At 40.7% G+C, this 20,082-nt stretch overlaps 1 protein-coding gene across 1 annotated transcript in view; it reads left to right on the top strand.

Moving 5' to 3' along the window:
• The window catches only part of LOC115577967 (disks large homolog 1-like), an 80,834-nt gene extending 61,937 nt beyond the window's left edge, over positions 1 to 18,897 (top strand). The window contains exons 3-4 of the mRNA XM_030410832.1: positions 18,503 to 18,654; positions 18,733 to 18,897. Of these exons, the coding sequence (XP_030266692.1) occupies positions 18,503 to 18,654; positions 18,733 to 18,744 (164 nt within the window). The 3' untranslated portion in view covers positions 18,745 to 18,897. The remainder of the gene's footprint in view (positions 1 to 18,502; positions 18,655 to 18,732) is intronic.
• The last annotated feature ends 1,185 nt before the right edge of the window (positions 18,898 to 20,082 follow it).

Here is a 20,082-nt window from a genome sequence, read left to right as displayed (position 1 = left end):
AGTAAAAAAAAAAAGTTGAAGCCAATTCTCTCAGAGACTAGAATTAAATGCAGCGATCTGAGATGTAGCCTTATAAGCTCAGCTGTTTTGTTCTTGTTACAACCGTGGCAGGTCTCCACGACAACGAGCCTATCACACCCGTTACTGCTAAACATTAACAGTGAAAATTAAAGTTAATTTAAATAATGGTTCAGAATTGGAACAAAATTGCTGTATAAATCTCATCGCTTGATAGAGAATGAGTGGTTTAGTTGAGTGCTGTACATTTGCTCAAGTACTGTACTTAAAGGGATATTCCGGTGTAAGTTTAATCCATGGTCTAACACACCATGAAACTGTGTTAGACTCCCTCTCGAGAGATAAAGTTTGCAGACCACTAGCTAACGTAGTTTTAGCATCCTCAGAAATGACTGCATGACAACAATACATTGCAGTAAATGGGTCCAAATATAAAACTGCCATCAAAAAGCCACAAATAATGCTCAGAACAGCACCAAACTTAGCAACATTAGAAATAGGGTCCCAGCACATATTTCGAGGCATCAAACATTTGATATAGTTGCCGTATTTGTCGGAAAAGATAAACAAAACTCACCACCCAAGAAGCCTTCCTTGTTGTGGGGAAGCCCTGTGAGTTGATTACCGAGTGCAGTAGAGTTCCGCAGCTCAATGATGATCATTACTGCTGGACTCTACTGCACTCGGTAATCGACTCACAGGGCAACTATATCAATACACAACAATATACGACCAAATAAAATGAACTTAACTTATTTAAAAATTTGCACAATCCACATAGAAGAGGCCTATTTTAATTTCAGCAAAAAAATAAAATAAATCATGATACCAGCTGCAATATAGACAATCAGCAGATTTCTGGTCTCAAAAATCCCACATTGGTTGGGCTCTATATAGTACAACCACCTTGACCAGTTACAACATTGAATTGCTGCTTGCAGGTTATGAAACATTAATATAGTACTGTCTGACTAGGGGTGTCACAAAAAAACAGATCTTTTTTTTATTTGATTGATTTGGGTAGATAGTTTAAATACATTATTTTGTTGGCTTATAGAAACTTACATATGACTAATATTAATGGTCGTAGGAAAAATGTAATGCATAAAATAAAGCCTGGACAATTTCTAACCATCCGCAAGTCAAACTCTGGTATTTGAATCCAGATTCCTTCATTGACATAAGCAGATGCAGCTACTGTTTTCATGCTACTCACTTTGCCATGTTTTCTTTAATATGTTGTGCTTGCACTATGAGCAACAAAGCTACATTATCTCCAAGACACCATAGAAAGCCGAGGCCTGCTCAAAACATTTTTATGGTAGAGTGCTGAGGACAAATAGAGTTGTGTAGCCATGACCTATTTTTGTATGCCAACCTAGAAGTTAGCATCACTATGGTTCTCTCAAAAAAAAAAAAGCCCATGTGATTTTTACATAGGATTTTGGAATATCCCCAAAACAAGCTCTCTGGCAAACAACCTGTAAATTAAATTTCTGAAAGTAAAATGATAATGTAAACAGACCTGGGAAGAATGCTAACCGATTTCCAAGTTTTTGGACTACCAACTACACCACTCAATACAGGAGTCTCACAGCCTGCGGCCAGAAGCTGGTCTGATAATACAACATTTAAACATAGTATATTTAGCTTCACCATTGTCATATTTCAGCCACAAATAGATACATTGACGCATCGCTGTACATACTGAGAACAGCTTTCTGTTCAAGGAATAAGAATAGAAAATACAGTTCTCGTCTTCCTTTCATTCTGATTATAGTGGACAAACTACTTTGTCCACTGGGGCCAGCAGAATCAATACAAAATTAAAGTTCCTTGTAACTGCTTTGATTCCTTAGTAAACTTGATGTCACCCCAATTTCCCACCTAATATTTGATACACAAATGTTAATAACACAGTCTACAGCTGAACATTATTACGTGTCTGTGCCAAGGAGCAGAATGCATGCAACCACGATACATGTGGCCCTGCTGACAAAAAACACCAGATTGGGATTTTGTCATTGTATTTTCTGATAAAGCCTATGGCTTAACAGTTAATGCCCAAGGGTTAACAGATAGTTCCTCTGTTAAAACATAATTACATGATTTTAACCCCTTAGCAGGCACAGTTTATCCTGTTATATAATTTTCGGAATTTCTATGCATTCACCCATTTCATTTTGACCCACTTTAAAATTTTACCTTTGGCACAAAAACTGTGTTAAATATTAATTTCATAATATATAGCATCACTGTAGGCTTAAGCCATGAATCAAAAGTTGTGACGAAAATATCAACATGTCAGACAAAAAAGCTCAAAGCACCTGTTTAAATTGGAGAATTGTGATGTGAATATTGTAACAGTTGACTTCACTTGATGCCTGGTGGTCAAAGTGAATGCTCAGCTCTTGTTGTAATTTATCTCTGATGCTGCCTTTGTGGTGACAGATGATCGAAATAGGAGGTGGAGCTTGTCATAACAATATACCTGCAGATGGGCCTTATCCACAAAGTTGAATTTCTTTAATTGTAACCCCCCCTAAAATGAACCCCAAATATATATATTTGTATAAATATGTATCCATGAATATAGATAATCAATTCCTCCTTTCTCTTAATGGCAGTTTTTAATGGGATACACATTATACTGATGGTGAGGAACATAGAGGAACATAGAAGAACTGGAAAAACTGGAATGAGTATCCCCATTGTAAAAATAGACTGGAGTGGTCTTGAGACGGAATGGAGGTAACAGCATATACACAAACATAATGCTCAGTGACAGGGCTCAACCTACATTAAGTGACAATGGACACGTAATGCAGTGGATACAGGAACACGAACAACTGGAACTAACAACATTTGAATACAATGAAAGCAGTACATTGGACATAGAACAGGATATCGATCCAGACAATAACTTCTTCTCCACCATAAACACCACATGCTATTACTACAACAATGATCAGTATAATGATAATATTATGGCAAAGGATAAACTATCTATAATTCACTTCAATAGCCAAAGTTTATATACAAACTTTAACAGCATCAGGGATTATCTGCACACATTCCAACAGCCATTTAACATAATCGCTATTTCTGAAACCTGGATTACCACTGAAAAGGGAATTAATTTTGAGATGGAGGGCTATGGATTTATATATAAAAACAGACAGAGCAAAGGGGGTGGTGGTGTTGCAATATATGTTGATCTGAACTTAACTTTCAAGATCGTAGAGGCTATGACACAGGTGATTGACAGCCTTCTTGAATGTCTCACAATACAGATTTGTATTGAAAAGAAAAAAGATATCATTCAGTTGTATATATAGAGCTCCGGGTATTGATAATTTCGAGGAATGGATGGAAAGCATGGTAATAAAAATGGGTAACAAAAATATCTTCATTTGTGGGGATTATAATATCGATATACTAAACCCCAACAATCAGAAAAGTATTGAAGAGTTTTTAAACTCAATGCATAGTTTGAGTCTCTTTCCTACAATCTCTAGACCCAGTAGAATAACGTCTCATAGTGCAACTCTGATAGATAACATATTCACCAATGTAATAGAAAACAAGACAATAAGTGGGGTATTAATTAGTGATATCACTGACCACCTTCCAGTATTCACAGTATATGACAATAATTCTAGAATTGAAATAGAGGGACATAAACAATATAGACAAATTAGAACAGAGGAGACAATAGCTACTCTAAAACACGAATTAATGGCACAGGACTGGGATGCAATATATAATGAAACAGATGTAAATAATGCATACAACAAACTATTGACTACATTCACTTCATTATATGATAAGCACTGTCCCATTAAGAGATATAATAAAAAACTAGCACATAAGAGCAATCCATGGTTAACTAAAGGTTAAAGAAATGCATGTAAAAAGAAAAATTTACTCTACAGGAACTTCATAACACAGAGAACAGAAGAAGCAGAAGATAAATATAAAAGATATAAGAATAAGTTAACTAATAGTATAAGATTAAGCAAAAAAGAATACTAACCATCCATCCATCCATCCATCCATTTTCGTCCGCTTATCCCGGGCCGGGTCGCGGGGGCAGCTGCTTGAGCAGGGACACCCAGACTTCCCTCTCCCTGGACACTGCCTCCAGCTCTTCCGGGAGGACCCCAAGGCGTTCCCAGGCCAGCTGAGTGACATAGTCACACCAGCGTGTCCTGGGTCTTCCTCGGGGTCTCCTCCCAGCGGGACATGCCAGGAACACCTCCCGAGGGAGGCGTCCCGGGGGCATCCGAAACAGATGCCCAAGCCACCTCAGCTGGCTCCTCTCGATGTGGAGGAGCAGCGGCTCTACTCTGAGCTCCTCCCGGGTGACAGAGCTCTTCACCCTATCTCTAAGGGAGCGCCCTGCCACCCTGTGGAGGAAACTCATTTCGGCCGCTTGTATCCGGGATCTTTCGGTCATGCCCCAAAGTTCATGGCCATAGGTGAGGGTCGGAACGTAGATTGACCGGTAAATCGAGAGCTTCACCTTTCGGCTCAGCTCTCTCTTCACCATGACAGACCGATACAATGACCGCATTACTGCGGCCGCTGCACCGATCCGCCTGTCACTCTCACGCTCCATCCTTCCCTCACTCGTGAACAAGACCCCAAGATACTTAAACTCCTCCACTTGAGGCAGGAACTCTCCTCCCACCTGGAGGGAGCAAGCCACCTTTTTCCGGTCGAGAACCATGGCCTCAGATTTGGAGGTGCTGATTCTCATCCCAGCCGCTTCACACTCGGCTGCAAACCGCCCCAGGACATGCTGGAGGTCCTGGCTCGAAGGAGCCAACAAGACCACATCATCCGCGAAAAGCAGAGATGAGATCCAGTGGCTCCCGAACCAGATCCCCTCCGGCCCTTGGCTGCGCCTAGAAATTCTGTCCATAAAAATAATGAACAGAACCGGTGACAAAGGGCAGCCCTGCCGGAGTCCAACATGCACTGGGAACAGGTCTGACTTACTGCCGGCAATGCAAACCAAGCTCCTGCTCCGGTCGTACAGGGACCGTACAGCCCTTAACACAGGGCCTCCGACCCCGTACTCCCGGAGCACCTCCCACAGAATGCCACGAGGGACACGGTCGAATGCCTTCTCCAAGTCCACAAAACACATGTGGACTGGTTGGGCAAACTCCCATGAACCCTCGAGCACCCTGTGGAGGGTATAAAGCTGGTCCAGTGTTCCACGGCCAGGACGAAAACTGCATTGTTCCTCCTGAATCCGAGGTTCGACTATCGGCCGAATTCTCCTCTCCAGTACCCTTGAATAGACTTTCCCAGGGAGGCTGAGGAGTGTGATCCCCCGATAGTTGGAACACACCCTCCGGTCCCCCTTTTTAAATAGGGGGACCACCACCCCGGTCTGCCAGTCCAGAGGTACTGTCCCCGACTGCCACGCGATGCTACAGAGACGTGTCAGCCAAGACAGCCCCATAACATCCAGAGACTTGAGGTACTCAGGGTGGATCTCATCCACCCCCGGTGCTTTGCCACTGAGGAGCTTCCGGACTACCTCAGTGACTTCGGCTTGGGTGATGGATGGGTCAACCTCTGAGTCCCCAGCCTCTGCTTCCTCTATGGAAGGCGTGTCAGTGGGATTGAGGAGATCCTCGAAGTATTCCTTCCACTGCCCGACGATGTCCCCAGTCGAGGTCAACAGCTCCCCACCTCCACTGTAAACAGTGTTGGTGGAGGACTGCTTCCCCCTCCTGAGGCGCCGGATGGTTTGCCAGAATTTCTTCGAGGCCGACCGGTAGTCCTCCTCCATGGCCTCCCCGAACTCTTCCCAGACCCGAGTTTTTGCTTCCGAGACTGCCCGTGCTGCCGCACGCTTGGCCTGCTGGTACCCGTCAGCTGCCTCAGGAGTCCCCCGGGCCAGCCAGGCTCGGTAGGACTCCTTCTTCAGCTTGACAGCAACCCTTACTTCCGGGGTCCACCACCGGGTTCGGGGATTGCCGCCGCGACAGGCACCAAAAAAGAATACTATAAAAAGAAATTAGAAGATAATAGAAACAATATGAAAGGGATATGGAATATACTAAACAATATTATTAGAGATGGTGCTAAACAAAAGAATTTACCTAAATACTTTGTTATAAATGATAACAAAAATTATAATATGGATGAGGTGGCAAATAGTTTTAATCAGTTCTTTGTAGATGTTGGTCCTGAGCTAGCAAAAAACATCCCAAATCCAGGGCCGGATGGAGACTACATAAATAATCTAATAACAAGGAATCCCCACTCAATGTTCCTGAAAGCAATAGAGGAAAATGAAATTATCAACATTGTAAAAAAGTGTAAAAAATAAAACATCTACAGATTACAATGGCATTGATATGTAATTATTAAACAGGTCATCGAAGGGGTATCAAAGCCATTAGCACACATCTGCAATTTGTCTTTTCAAACTGGTACATTTCCAAACCAGATGAAAATTGCTAAGGTCATTCCGTTATATAAAACTGGGAGCAAGCACAACTTTACAAACTATAGACCTGTCTCAATACTGCCACAACTCTCAAAAATATTGGAAAAGCTTTTTAACAATAGAATGGATGCATTTTTGGAAAAACCCAAATTATTTTCAGAGAGTCAGTATGGGTTTAGGGTTAACAGATCAACATCACAGGCAATAATGGAATCAATAGAGGAAATCACAGATGCAATAGACAACAAAAAACATGCAATAGGAGTATTCATAGATCTTAAAAAAGCGTTTGATACAATTAATCATAACATACTATTCAACAAATGGGAAAAATGGGCAAAGAGTTATTTGAAAGGACGGCAACGGTTTGTAAAGTTGGGTAATCACTGCTCAGGATATTTGGACATTGCTTGCAGGGTCCCCCAGGGGTCAGTATTGGGCCCCAAATTGTTTATCCTGTATATCAATGATATGTGTAAAGTATCTAGGTGGTTAACATTGGTCAATTTTGTGGATGACACAAATATTTTTGGTTCAGGAGAAAACATTAAACAAGTGGAAACAGTTATAAATGAGGAAATGAAAAAACTAAAGACATGGTTTGACTGGAATAAATTGTCATTAAATGTAAGTAAGACTAAGTTCATGTTGTTTGGCAAATGCACATAGAACACAAAGGTGCGAATAGAATTAGATGGGGTTGAAATTGAAAGGGTGCATGAAAACAGATTTCTTGAGGTTATAGTAGAGGACAGACTGAGTTGGAAACCACACATCAAACATGTACAGTCCAAAGTTTCAAGAAGCATTGCACTCATACACAAAGCAAAACAATTACTGGATCATAATTCCATTGCACACTGTACTGTTCACTGGTCTTGCCATATATACATTACTGTGCTGACTACTTGGAACATACAAATCCACTTTTTATACAATCAAAACTACTGAAATTCACTGACATTGTATCTTACCAAACAGCAATCATCATGTATCAGGCAAAAAACACACAATTACCAGAACATATACAAAATGTATTTAGGAATCGGGAGGGAGGTTATCAATTAAGAGGGGAACATAACTTCAAAAGATTAAACAGACGAACAACCTTGAAAAGTTTCTGTATATCTATTTCTGGTGTCAAGCTATGGAACAACCTAAGTGAGGATCTCAAGCAAAGTCCAAATATCAACCAGTTCAAGAAAATGTACAAACACATGTTGTTTAGCGGGTACAATGGATAATGGTCATTAATGAATATTGGTGATTATTATTTATTAATTGATGTGGCATGGTGATGAGAAGTAGAGAATGTGAATGTGTATGTGGATGTATGTATATGTATGTGTATATATGTGTATGTGTATGTGTGTATATGTATGTATGTATGTGTATATATGTGTGTATGTTTATTTATATGCATGTATATGTGGGTGTGTATATGTGTATGTAGATATATATATTAATTTAATTTAGACAAAGGGGTGAGAGCTAACAAGCTATGCTTCTTCTCACTCCTTTTCGAATATGTCATTTATTTATTTATTTTTTTTTTTTCTGTGCTTCATTATTATTTTGCTTCCTCAAAATCTTCATTTCTATATTATGTTGTGCAAATAATTTGTTAAATAGCAATCAGGAAGCGTGTTCTATTTGCATATTCGGAATAAAATAATAATAATAATATATATATATATATATATATATATATTTCTGTTATTTGCTTTGCTGGGTTATTTCAATTCCCATGTTGATTGAGTTTTAAATAATTTTGAACTGAATATTAGACTGTTGGATGGACAAAACAAGCACATTTACGAAATCACATTATATAATTATAAACAAAATAACCCCCAAAACAATAGAGTGATTGATATTGATAAGCTTTTTTGGTCACAGCCAATGTGAATTCAGTAAAACAGATACTAGTTGTACATTGTTAATGAGCTGTACTGGTGGAAGTTACATACAGCAAGTACTTTGAGGTTGTTTCTGAATATTTAATGTGCAGTTGCATAACACAGAAAGAATGTCATAACAATACTTTGACATTAATTTTGAATCTTTTGGATTCACTTTCTTGTCCTGTTAGTGACTTGCAAAGCCATCATCCTCATCAGTGGTGACTCCCAGCCAGGAGACATTGTGTTAGCCATGTTCACACACTGCACTAGGCATGTAGCTTAGGGTTAGGGTTACTATATTTGTATCAGGTTCTTAATGCCTTTAAAATGTGAACATAACATGATGAAAACACCACACTAACATGAAAAGCAGATTATGTGAGCTAGAATAGAACTGCATGCCTGGTTGTTGATGAGTTATTGAACCACTTCATCTGTTGATGGGAGAAGTGGAGTTTTGTTCATTGCTTGGGCAGAGTTGCTGGCTGTGTTAAGCACATTACCCAGAGGAGAGCTGAATTAGAAATCAGCTATGCTGGGTGTAAGGTCATTGTCTGTATTGAAGGGAACAGGCGGCCTCTATGTCTGAGGATTAGTCTCGTTGTTAGCTCGCCACCAGACATCTGGTCCTCTCACAGCACACTGTTTCGCAGGATAGCAGTGCTGCATCAGGACTAAGAGAGCAGGGAGGTTTACTGCACTGTGAGTTACACATGACACCTTTTTACCACTCAATTTTGATCTGAAAGTATTGTTCTCCCTTTAGGAATTCGTATTGCTTATCACAGCAGATAGTTTTGATGGTTTCTGTAACGTACTATGGAGAGGGGAGAATTCCAGAACAACTGTCAGTACATGTTAAATTGACATGGAGCTGAGTTCTACTAATAGATGTCTGGTTAGATCTTCTCTTTAGTGAAGTCGTTTTTATTCTGATTCCTTACAAAGAAACAAAAGTCTTTTGTAAAGAGAAGCTTAATTTGAAAACATTAGTCTCATGTGCTGTATTGTACAGTGTATGTATAATTTTACTGCATATTTTTATTTTGTCGTAATAACCAAATGAGTGACAACTAACAACTGGTTTTGTACCACTTAGATTCTTACACACATTCTAAACCTGCTGTACACAAACCATTCAAGAGCTTTTGGGGATTTGCATACATTTCCCTGTATTCATTCGCATCCATAATAACCTGTTTTAATTCAAATGACAAAAATACCTGTTTATTGTTTGTTTTGCCAAAGACTAAAACTAATATTTATCACTGATGTAGTTTAAATTATCTCCTGCTTCTGAAAACACAACACATGGAACCATATTTGTATGATTGGGACAGACACATGATCCTGTGACTGGTGGTGAATGCTAAGAGTTTGTTTTTTATGAAGACCTATTTAAATGTAAATGTGTCTGTTATTTAGAGAGACACAGCATTGGACTGGCGTGGCATATCATTTGTTATTGGGTTTAGTTCTTTAGTAAACCATGCCCAAACATTCAAAACATGTCTCTTTAACATTTGAATAGAATGCCAAACAAAGAGCTAACTTGAGTCATACAGTTTAGATTTTTTTGTGGTAGATGTTGTTATGATGCACCAACTGACGTGAGAATTCCTGATATTTAGTCAAAGTAGACCAATACAGTCATTAGTCCTGGTTTTCACCTAAAAACCTTTGACACCAACATTAACCATGTGTGGCTCATCTAAAGGGGGTTAGTTATCACATGGCCGCCAGTTCAATTCCCAAGCTTCCCCAGCTGCATGTCGAAGTATTCTTGAGAAAGATACTCCTGATATCTTTCTCAAGGTATCAAGAGTATGTGCTCTTGATAAGCTGGTCAGCAACTTGCATGGCAGCTTCTGACATCAGTATAAATGTGTGTGTGTGTGAATGGGTGAGTGTGACACGTGCTTTGAGCAGTCATAGGACTGGAAAAATGCTGTAGAAATGCAAGTCCATTTACCATTTAATATAGATACTGATCAACATATTAATATTTGTGTGAATAATTACTTAGCTGGCCATTATTGACAATAAATTCGCATTGCTGGCTTCAACCTTTGAATAATTAGGGATGCATGATATATAAATCGGACTGATACATTTTTAATGAAAAATGTACATTACCAGCTCTGGCAAATAAAATTATTACCAATAAATAGAACCGATAATATAAAGCTGATTTGCTTTAGTTGACTTTAGTTGAAGTGCAGCATTTACACACAGTATGATGGGGGTATGCACCTTTAAAGTTGGTTTGCCAGCTGCCAATAAACACAGAGAAAAAGAAGTACAACAATGCTGTAGTCATGTTGATGATGTAGAGCTGCTGTACCTGTGTAGAGCCACGCAATGTAGACAAGAGCCACACATGGTGTCGCTGGAATGGGCGTTGTTCTATAAGTTCAGAAGAAGACAACACAAATGTAACTTGCAATATGTGTTCTGCAGGTGTTTGGAGAGGAGGGAAAACATCTTTGTTTTGGCTTTGAATTAATTTACTGTGTGTGTGTGTGTGTGTGTGTGTGTGTCTGCCATTGTTAAAACTGCACTCAGTGATACATTTTTCTCTGTCTTTGCTCAATTGTTATCAGTTGCCATGGTGATGGTAACGGACTGAGGGAGGTGATCTTATAGTGGTTTTACCTGCGACTTACCTCACATTATAATGATTCTCCTCAACAACAGTAACTGTTATGGCTTAAATGATTATATAATGATAAGAGTCTAATGAGCAAACTGTGACATTTTTGTGTGTTCATTGTCAAAAATATGGCTAATGGAGCATTTAAGAAAAGTGGATGTGTTTGCAGGCCTCCAGATATTTTCCCTCTCAGTTTAAAGACTTAATGCAACAGTTGGTGAGTGTTCCTGTCATTTAAAAGCCCACTGAGCCAAATTGTTGGTCTGACTGCTTCTGGAACTACACGGTTCTGACCAGCATGAATTTTCCTGATGTTTGAATAATGAAGGTGGAGTAAACATTGTGGAAATAAGATCGAGTTGAAGACAAGGCTTTTGGAATTTTTCACAACCCCCACTCTGTCAGTTGAGTCCTCCATCCTGGCTGTCACCATTCTGTCCCATACACACAAATGTAGAAATCTGAAAATCTCAAACACACATATGTGTTTTGACATATGACACTCAATCCGTGTACCCTTCGTTCTTTGGTTTTTCCCTTTCAAAATGTAATTCATGTAATTCACACAGAAAGCTGCGCTGCCGCTCCTAAAGAGACTAGACGGTAGACGTCATGATGATGACGTCAGGGTGTTTCCCAGGTGTTTCCCCTGCGGTTATTTATCAAAATATACACCTGCACCCGGCGTTTAAAGGGAATCCGTGTACCCTTCGTTTTTTGGTTTTTCCGGAAACAGCCGTTTCCAGATTGGCGTCACTCCTACGGCGAAGGTTGTGCTCCACAAAAAAAAAAATAATCGGAAAAAAGAATCAAAAAACAAAAACACGAAAATTCCCCCCATGTCGAAATGCAAGTGGTTGGACTATTATAACACAACAAATCATCCTTCTGGCGACTTTTTTTGTCAAAAGCGACTACCGACAAATCTAGCGACTTTTACTGGTGTTATTGGAGACTTTTGTGGTGTTTGGAGACTCTGACTTAAAAACACTTATCACTCTGCAGTTACTGTGCTCAACGAGCAGCGGGTGCTGCCGTGAGTCCCTCCCCCTTCCAAAAGCACTCACAGGCGGTCAGTCTCTCAGTAGCCGCGTGCAGCAGTCCAGCCTGCAGGAGGAGACACACAGCACTCCGCCTCCAGACTGCAAATGAATCGCGGATGCGCATGGCCGCCGCCGCTCCGGCGTACAGAGCGGATGTAAATGTACCACATATTACCAAATAATAGGTTTCAATTAATCGCAGGGTTCCCTTTAATCCGTGTACCCTTCGTTCTTTGGTTTTTCCGTTTCAAAACCAAATTAAAATAACAGAAAAACAAGTTTGTTTTTCTGTTATTTTGTTTTAAAACCAGAACGGAAAAACGGAAAAACAGAATAACACAAAATCACACATTTTGTAGCTGTTATTCTGTTTTAAAACAAAAACAGAATAACGTGAAAATTTTGTTTTTTGATTTTTACTGTTTTGTTATTGTGATATTTGGAAAATTCGGATTTAGGAGCGGCAGCGCAGTAATTGTAATTCATGTAATTCACACTGAAAGCTGCGCTGCCGCTCCTAAAGAGACGTGACGGTAGACGTCATGATGATGAGATCGGGGTGTTTCCCCTGCAGTTATTTATCAAAATATACACCTGCAGCGCGCAGGTGGTCGAGTGGCTAGAGCGCATGTCATAAACGCAGCCGACCCCGGTTCGATTCTGGCCGGAGGTCCTTTGCTGCATGTCACATCCCCCTCTCTCTCTCCCGTATTTCCTATCTGTCTACTGCTTAATAAAGGTGTCTATGCCAGAAAAAATCTTTAAATAAAAAATATACACCTGCGCCCGGCGTTTAAAGGGGACCCTGCGGTTAATTGAAACCCGGCTTTTATTTGGTAATAAATGGTACATTTATACGCTGGAGCGGCGGCGGTGGCCATGCGCATCCGCGATTCATTTACAGCCTGGAGGCGGAGTGCTGTGTGTCTCCTCTCTGCTCTGACTGGACTGCTGCACGAGACTACTTAGAGACTGACCGCCTGTGAGTGCTTTTGGATGGGGGAGGGACTCACGGCAGCACCCGCTGCTCATTGAGCACAGTAACTGCAGAGTGATACGTGCTTCCAAGTCAGAGTCTCCAAACACCAAAAAAGTCTCCAATAACACCAGTAAAAGTCGGTATTTGTCGGTAGGGGAAACACCCCGACGTCATCATCATGACGTCTACCGTCACGTCTCTTTAGGAGCGGCAGCGCAGCTTTCTGTGTGAATTACATGAATTACAATTACTGCGCTGCCGCTCCTAAAGCCGAATTTTCCAAATATCACAATAACAAAACAGTAAAAATCAAAAAACTTAATTTTCACGTTATTCTGTTTTTGTTTTAAAACAGAATAACAGCTACAAAATGTGTGATTTTGTGTTATTCTGTTTTTCCGTTTTTCCGTTCTGGTTTTAAAACAAAATAACAGAAAAACAAAGTCGTTTTTCTGTTATTTTAATTTGGTTCTGAAATGGAAAAACCAAAGAACGAAGGGTACACAGATTGCTACACAGATTACACACACAATATATATTTTGTATCTCTTATTTCTTTACTACAGAGTATTTGAGTTATTGTCACTGTAACATCTCTTCATACCCCATCAGCTGCTTCTCCACACAAATTCAAGTCAGCAGTGCAGTTTGGCTCACAACTTGTACAGTAGTTATTTTATAAGTTGTTATTGTTATATCCTTTGATCTCACCCCACCATTATGACTCTTCATCCTCATTCAGTTACAACTACAAAAATGTGAAAGCCAAAAAAATCCGTTTGGCTTTAGCTTTTCAACAAACCTTTTACATTTTTAAAATATTTTTGGCATCATGCAAAGTTTAACAGCCAGCAATGCATATTTGGTGTAAACTTTTCAACAACAAGCATTTCCAACCACAAGTTCTTGAGAACTTGCCTTCTTTAGTTCCTATTGTAGCTCCTTTCACACAGCCTTTTCAGCAGGAATGTTGCACTGTTATTCTGCTTCGCTATTCTTGGAGATGTAGAAAATGTGTGAGTGTATGCTAATGAAATTAAGTTTGATTATAACTGGGCGGCCATTTTCAAAGCCTGGCTTGTTTTCAAATTGGTTCCCACCCACCCTAAAAATATGTTGTGTCTGAGGAAAGGTAGTTCATATGAATACATTCAAACAGTAGTTTTGGATGGTCAGTATTGCTTGAACTGTATCTTTTATTATTATAAGAGGATGGGTTTCTTGCTGAGAATTGAAAACGATGCAGATGAACACTGTTTGCTTTTCTTGAAGTTGAAGCAAAGGAGTTAATTAATAATTAATAATACTGTCTCTATATTTGGTTTCAGAATCAGAATCAGAAATTCCTTTGTTAGTGCCGCAAACAGGGAAATTTGTGCATCACAGCAACTAAAGGACAGTTCAATCTAAAAATAAACAATTATAATTAGGGGTGTCACGATTCTCCAAATCCACAATTTGATTACATTTTCAATTCTAAGGTCACGGTTCGATTCGATTCTCGATTTTTACATTATTTTTTTTTAAAGCACACGTTGCTATGCCATTTTTAGACTAGACTTTTATGCAGTATAATATCTGACCTTTGTTCACAATGTACGACACTACATTGTCAAATGTAAAACATTTATCAACAACATAATGTAACAATAACTTATATCTTCTGTCAATTGGAAACTTAAAGTGAAACTCTCACCAAAATGCAACCTAGGCTTTTTTTTGTGAATGTATGTGAGTGAAACCTTTGTGTAAAAGCATAATTACGACGAATGAGGCACTTTTAAGATTGACCATATTTTCGTTTTCGGCTCAAACTCATTTTCAATGGGAGTGCATGGGGCACTTTTAAGCTAGCATCAAAATCGCTATTTTTAAAACACTAAGAAGACTTGACACAACATGAAACTTTGCTCATAGTATCACCAGGGTCTCTACACATGAACACGAGCATTGAGAACATTGTTTGTGTACACAGAGTTTGCTAGAGTTTGGGTGAGAGTTTGACTTTAAACAAAATAACCTGCCATCTAGTTTCTGCAGAGCTTGCAAAGAGTGGCTTTTTTGTCAACAACGCGAACATTGTCAACATAACTCATTGGAAATCCAAAATACTTCCACACCGGCGACTTCAGTGAAAGAGGAGGGGATTCAGGTTCTGTCTTTGGGTCTCCTGCATCTGCAGTTGCCATTGTTGTGAGAGTGGCGTAGCCCCTTTTAGGAATAGGGTCGTGCGTGAGGTGTGTTTGCGTAAGGTGCGTAAGGTGTGAGTGGGCGAGCGAGAGTGAGGGAGCGTGCCTATGTGCGGACAGTGAATGAACGGTAAAGGAAGGAGAAGTGAAAGGAGTAGCAATAGTAGCGACAGCAATAAAGTGTACAATATAGTCTGCAGTTTGGCTGTGAATAATGGTGACGGCTCCTCAAGATATTGCAAAGCTCCCTGGTATTAGTTCCAAACCAGCTTAACACGTAAAAGGAGGTTCACCCCGAAGGTACACAAACTTCGGCCCTGGAGGAAATCATCTCCCCTGTGGTTCCCGTCCACGGTCCGGGAACCGAACAGGAATGGTGTAACACCATGCTATCGTTTGACTGGCTGTTGCTAATAGGTACTGGCTTTGCTAGTCACTAAGTTAGAGGAGGTTTACATGACATGGGGGCGTGGCAGCATCAACGATTCTATTTTTTAATTCAAAGTTCGAGATTGTAACTTAGTTTCAGTGGATTCCGATTTAAAATCGAAATCGTGACACCCTTAATTATAATAGTAAGGAATAAACTAGACGTGGTGGAAAACTCTTTGACTGCAAAACACTCCTAGCTCCTCCCAACTCTCCGTTGTCATGGTTACACATTAACACTTAGGGGGGCAACTAGGGGGCAATGCCCAACAGTCAGTTGTAAGTAAGAGGGAAACTACCCAGATTATGGTGAATTATGTCTGTCCAGTCCATTAAATACGTCCTCCCAGAATTCACCGTAATGGGAATAAAATGACAACCTCAACATGTTGGAGGGTTGATGGTCTGACAGGTGAACAGGTGTGGGGGCTGGGGTTCTCGCCGGGGAAACCGCTGGGTCTTGCAGCTGTGTAGGGGTAGTGTGGGTGGGTGCCCCCTCCGTGGGTGCTGGGTCAGCCCCACAGGTCAGTCCAAGTCCAGGTGAGCTGGTTTGAGGCGGTCTATATTTTATTTTCTGGCTTGCTGCTGATGTCCACCACAAAGTGTGTGTCCCTGGTCCCACAACACGGAATTGTTCATCATGGTGGGCGTCATTGTTGATGAAAACATACTTAGCTACCTGCAGGCTCATGGGGACATGACTGAGGGAAAAAGTATTTTGAACTGGCGATTGGTGTGATGGCTCTGGCATTGTCCAGGAGCAAGATCCGCTGATGCGTTGCCAACCAAGGAGCTGCTGTGTTGAGGACGAAATCCGCTGGGACACACAGAGGTTGTTTGTAGACCAGTTCAGCAGATGAGGCCTGAAGGTTATCTTTGGGTGCAGTTCGCAGGCCTAGCATTACCCACAGGAGCCTGTCCACCTTCCTGGAATGATGAAACCGCTCGCACAGCCCATAAGCCTGTGGGTGGTCCACAATGGTGAGGAGGTGTGTGAAACAGTGGGATGGGGGCAGGGGTCTATGTTAAAGATGTTGTTCCTTTCGGGCATGGAGAACTGTGCCATTGGGCCTTGGTGTGGCGTGCACCTTAGCGTGTTGGCAGTCAACGCAGGAGCCAGTCCAGGCCCTAACAGACTTCTTGAGACCATGCCAGACAAACTAAGCTTTGACAAGGTTTCCTGCCTGGGTGAGGGAGGCCATGAACAGCATTGAAAACTTGCCGTTTCCTCCCGGCTGTTTCCTTCCAGGGGGCTGACAACATCCCACTGGAGTAGAGTGTTGGCCCTGTCAAAGGCTACGTCCTCCAATCCCAGCCCAGTGACTGCTGTCCTGAAGGACTGAACATTTGGCTCGGCGGCTTGGTCTGCTACTATGCGGGCGTAGTCAGTCCCTAAGTGGACAGCCCTTGCGATGCCATCGGAGAGGCAGTCAGATGGAGAGGTAGGGAACGAAAACTTTACTGTCAAAAGTGCAAGATTTCCGGTCGTTGGAGCGTAGCTGCCGCTGAAGAAAGTAAGCAGTTGCCAGGCGCCGTTTACCCACTGCTTGTGTACCGCGTCAAATGAATAGTCTGATCATATCATCTTGATGATGGTGTCCAACTTCGACGGGAGGGGGACCTATCTTTGGTGACGCAGTGTCAGAGAAAGTTAATGGTGGACAGCCTGAACTGGCACTTGGCCAGGTTGATGATCAGTCCATGCTTGCTGAGTATGTGTGGGACCGAGTAGTGGTCAGGTGTTGTTGCGGCGTTAAGGCCCAACTCTGGTCTCCATACTGTGCTATTTGTGATTTGTGCTGATAGTTGAGAGCATTCTGCATAGATATGAGCAATGGTTTGCGTCAGCTATTTATAAATATATTATTCAAAAGTCATCCCTTCATCTTAGTAGCTACGATCATCTTCACAATGTGTAGCCTTCTGGAGGATGTAGTTGATTGTTGATTCTCATCCCATGTCATCAAATATTGATGCTTTGGGTTGGCAGCTCGAGTCAGATGCCAACCCAAAGGGTCGATCTATCTCAAATTTACCAGCAGCTGATTACAAATCACACTGTAGGCTTTGGAGGGAGCCGTCAGTGGCTGTTATACTGTTTTCAGCCACAAGGTGACTGCACTGCTGCAACTTTTCAACATTATTATTACAATTTAGTATTTTCACACCACAAAATCAGGGGCTAGGATGGATAGATTTGAAGTCTTATCATTTCCAGCTGTCACTTTCTTCATGCAAACCTTGCGCACAGCCATTTGCTGGCTCTCCCTGGTCATTCAGTTCGAATAAAAAATGCTGCCAAATTGCAGCAAAGGCATTTTTTGGGTTTGCCATATGCAAGTGACCAGCACCATTGTGGGCATATACATGCGCACTGTGTGGCTGCTAGAGGTGGTGAGTGAATTTCACACACTCTTAAGGCATTTATTATAGACATGTGAACATTGGGCAGCAGATTTTTTTTAAAGAAAGTAATTAAAAGGACACTGGTGCTATTTTGAAATACCACGGGATATTGATTAACACCCAACCCTAATTAGTCTCAACAATCAGCTATCTTCTCCAGGCAGTTACACTTTGTTGCTTTAAAGACTCCTTTGTCACTGGAACAGCAGTTTATTTGGAATTGAAAAAACAATTATTCCTCACCAAAAGGTGGAGATATTGATAATGAATCATGAGACTCTCAGTTCCATCATTTGATGGAATCTCTGCTCTGTACATAAAATCTGTTTATTTTATTGATGAGATCATTGCTGTTTTCTGTGAAGAGGTTAACCAGCAGCTGAATCATGGAACACTTATATTTCCACAGATATCCAGGAGTTCTATGAAGTAACATTGCTAAACACGCAAAAGAGCTGCGAGCAAAAGCTGGAGGAGGTCAACCACATGGCGGACAAGTGGGAGAAGAGTGCTTCTATACAAAACTCTGAGCTTGCTCAATCTGCTTGTCCAGTGGAGGAGGTGAGTCTCTCATACACTGTTTCAGACAAGCAAAACCTCATGCATACCTGAACTAAATAATTACCTCTGTATGACTAGGCTGTCTACTGAATCCATTCAAAAAGTCCAGAAATAAAGCAGATGGAGGCTGAGCTGGAGTAATTTCTCGCAGACAGCAGCAGCAGTAACAGCAGCAAAGTAATAATCAGCAGACACACAGAGCATGATTGTCAAAGCCTTTAAATAGACCACCAAGTCATGTTAGGGAGATGTGCTGTTTTTTTGAGCTGTTAGCTGAACAACCTTATGTGATGTTTGACATACAGTGTCCTGGCAGATAAAGTTCACCGAAGATATACAAAGATAACCATTTTTATAATCAAGTAAAAGTGAATATTTAGAAAATATGGTAGCGTCTCATTACTTTAATGGGGCTCGCTAATAATTTTACAAATTAAATTCAGATTACTCTTCAAGAGGAGAACTAAGGTTTCTGACTGCAGTTGTATAATGTGTTTTTGGCTTTCTGTATAGAGCTTTGACAGAGCCTAAATTAAAAGTGGACATTTAGGAGACAGGGAGGGTCTAGTGAAAGATGTTGCTGCTGCTGTGGTTTGACCACTTCTTTTCTCCTGTGAACTAACTGACTGGCATTTGAAAATGTCTTGAAATTACAGGTTTCATGTTTGTTGTTTGCATATATTTATGAGTCAAATATTACTACAATACTACAATACATGACTACAGTACAGTACAGTCATTTTACCATCTCATGTGGAAGCCTCAAACAACTGACTCTGTATACCTGTATGCCTCAAACTCTGCTTTTGCAATTGTTTTTGGAAACATTTATTTCAAATGGTTCAGCTAAACCTCACAAACGACAGTCATCTCTTCTTGTTTGATGAAGAACCCACATAATTTGGTAGAATCGTGACACAAAAGTTCTCAGAAATACACTTCAAACTCATTAACAAAGATTTAATATAAATACATTGTCTTCGAGAGAGTGTATTCATGTGATAATCATCTTCACACAATCCTGTGCTCCAGAATCTCTAATAGGAGCAAAATGTACTTAACTTGTTTTATGTTTTTTATGTTTTATCTGCAGCTCCCTCTTGACTTTACAGAGTTCATAGTGAGTGTCATTTAACTGTTCAGCTGTTTGGCCGACAACCTTACTGCTTTTGTGCTGTCATAGCGACAGCTGTTATCAGAAAAAAGCTCTTAGACCCACTGTACACTGCATTTAGCAGCTAAAGAGCTAACTAACTAATAAATGGCAATAAATCCCTCCCCTTTAGGTGGAGGACCATGGTACCTTATTTAGATATTAAGTATGTTAATAAATGGCAAGAGCCAAATTATTTTTTGGATGATTACACATATGATGTCAAAAAAAGACTGAATGGAAACCCATAGCAAGTACTAGGGGGAAAAAAGAGC

This window comes from Sparus aurata, unplaced genomic scaffold, assembly GCF_900880675.1.
Source record: "Sparus aurata unplaced genomic scaffold, fSpaAur1.1, whole genome shotgun sequence".
NCBI lineage: Eukaryota > Metazoa > Chordata > Actinopteri > Spariformes > Sparidae > Sparus > Sparus aurata.
Note: the sequence above shows the minus strand (reverse complement) of the source record. Positions and strands in the feature narration are given on the sequence as shown.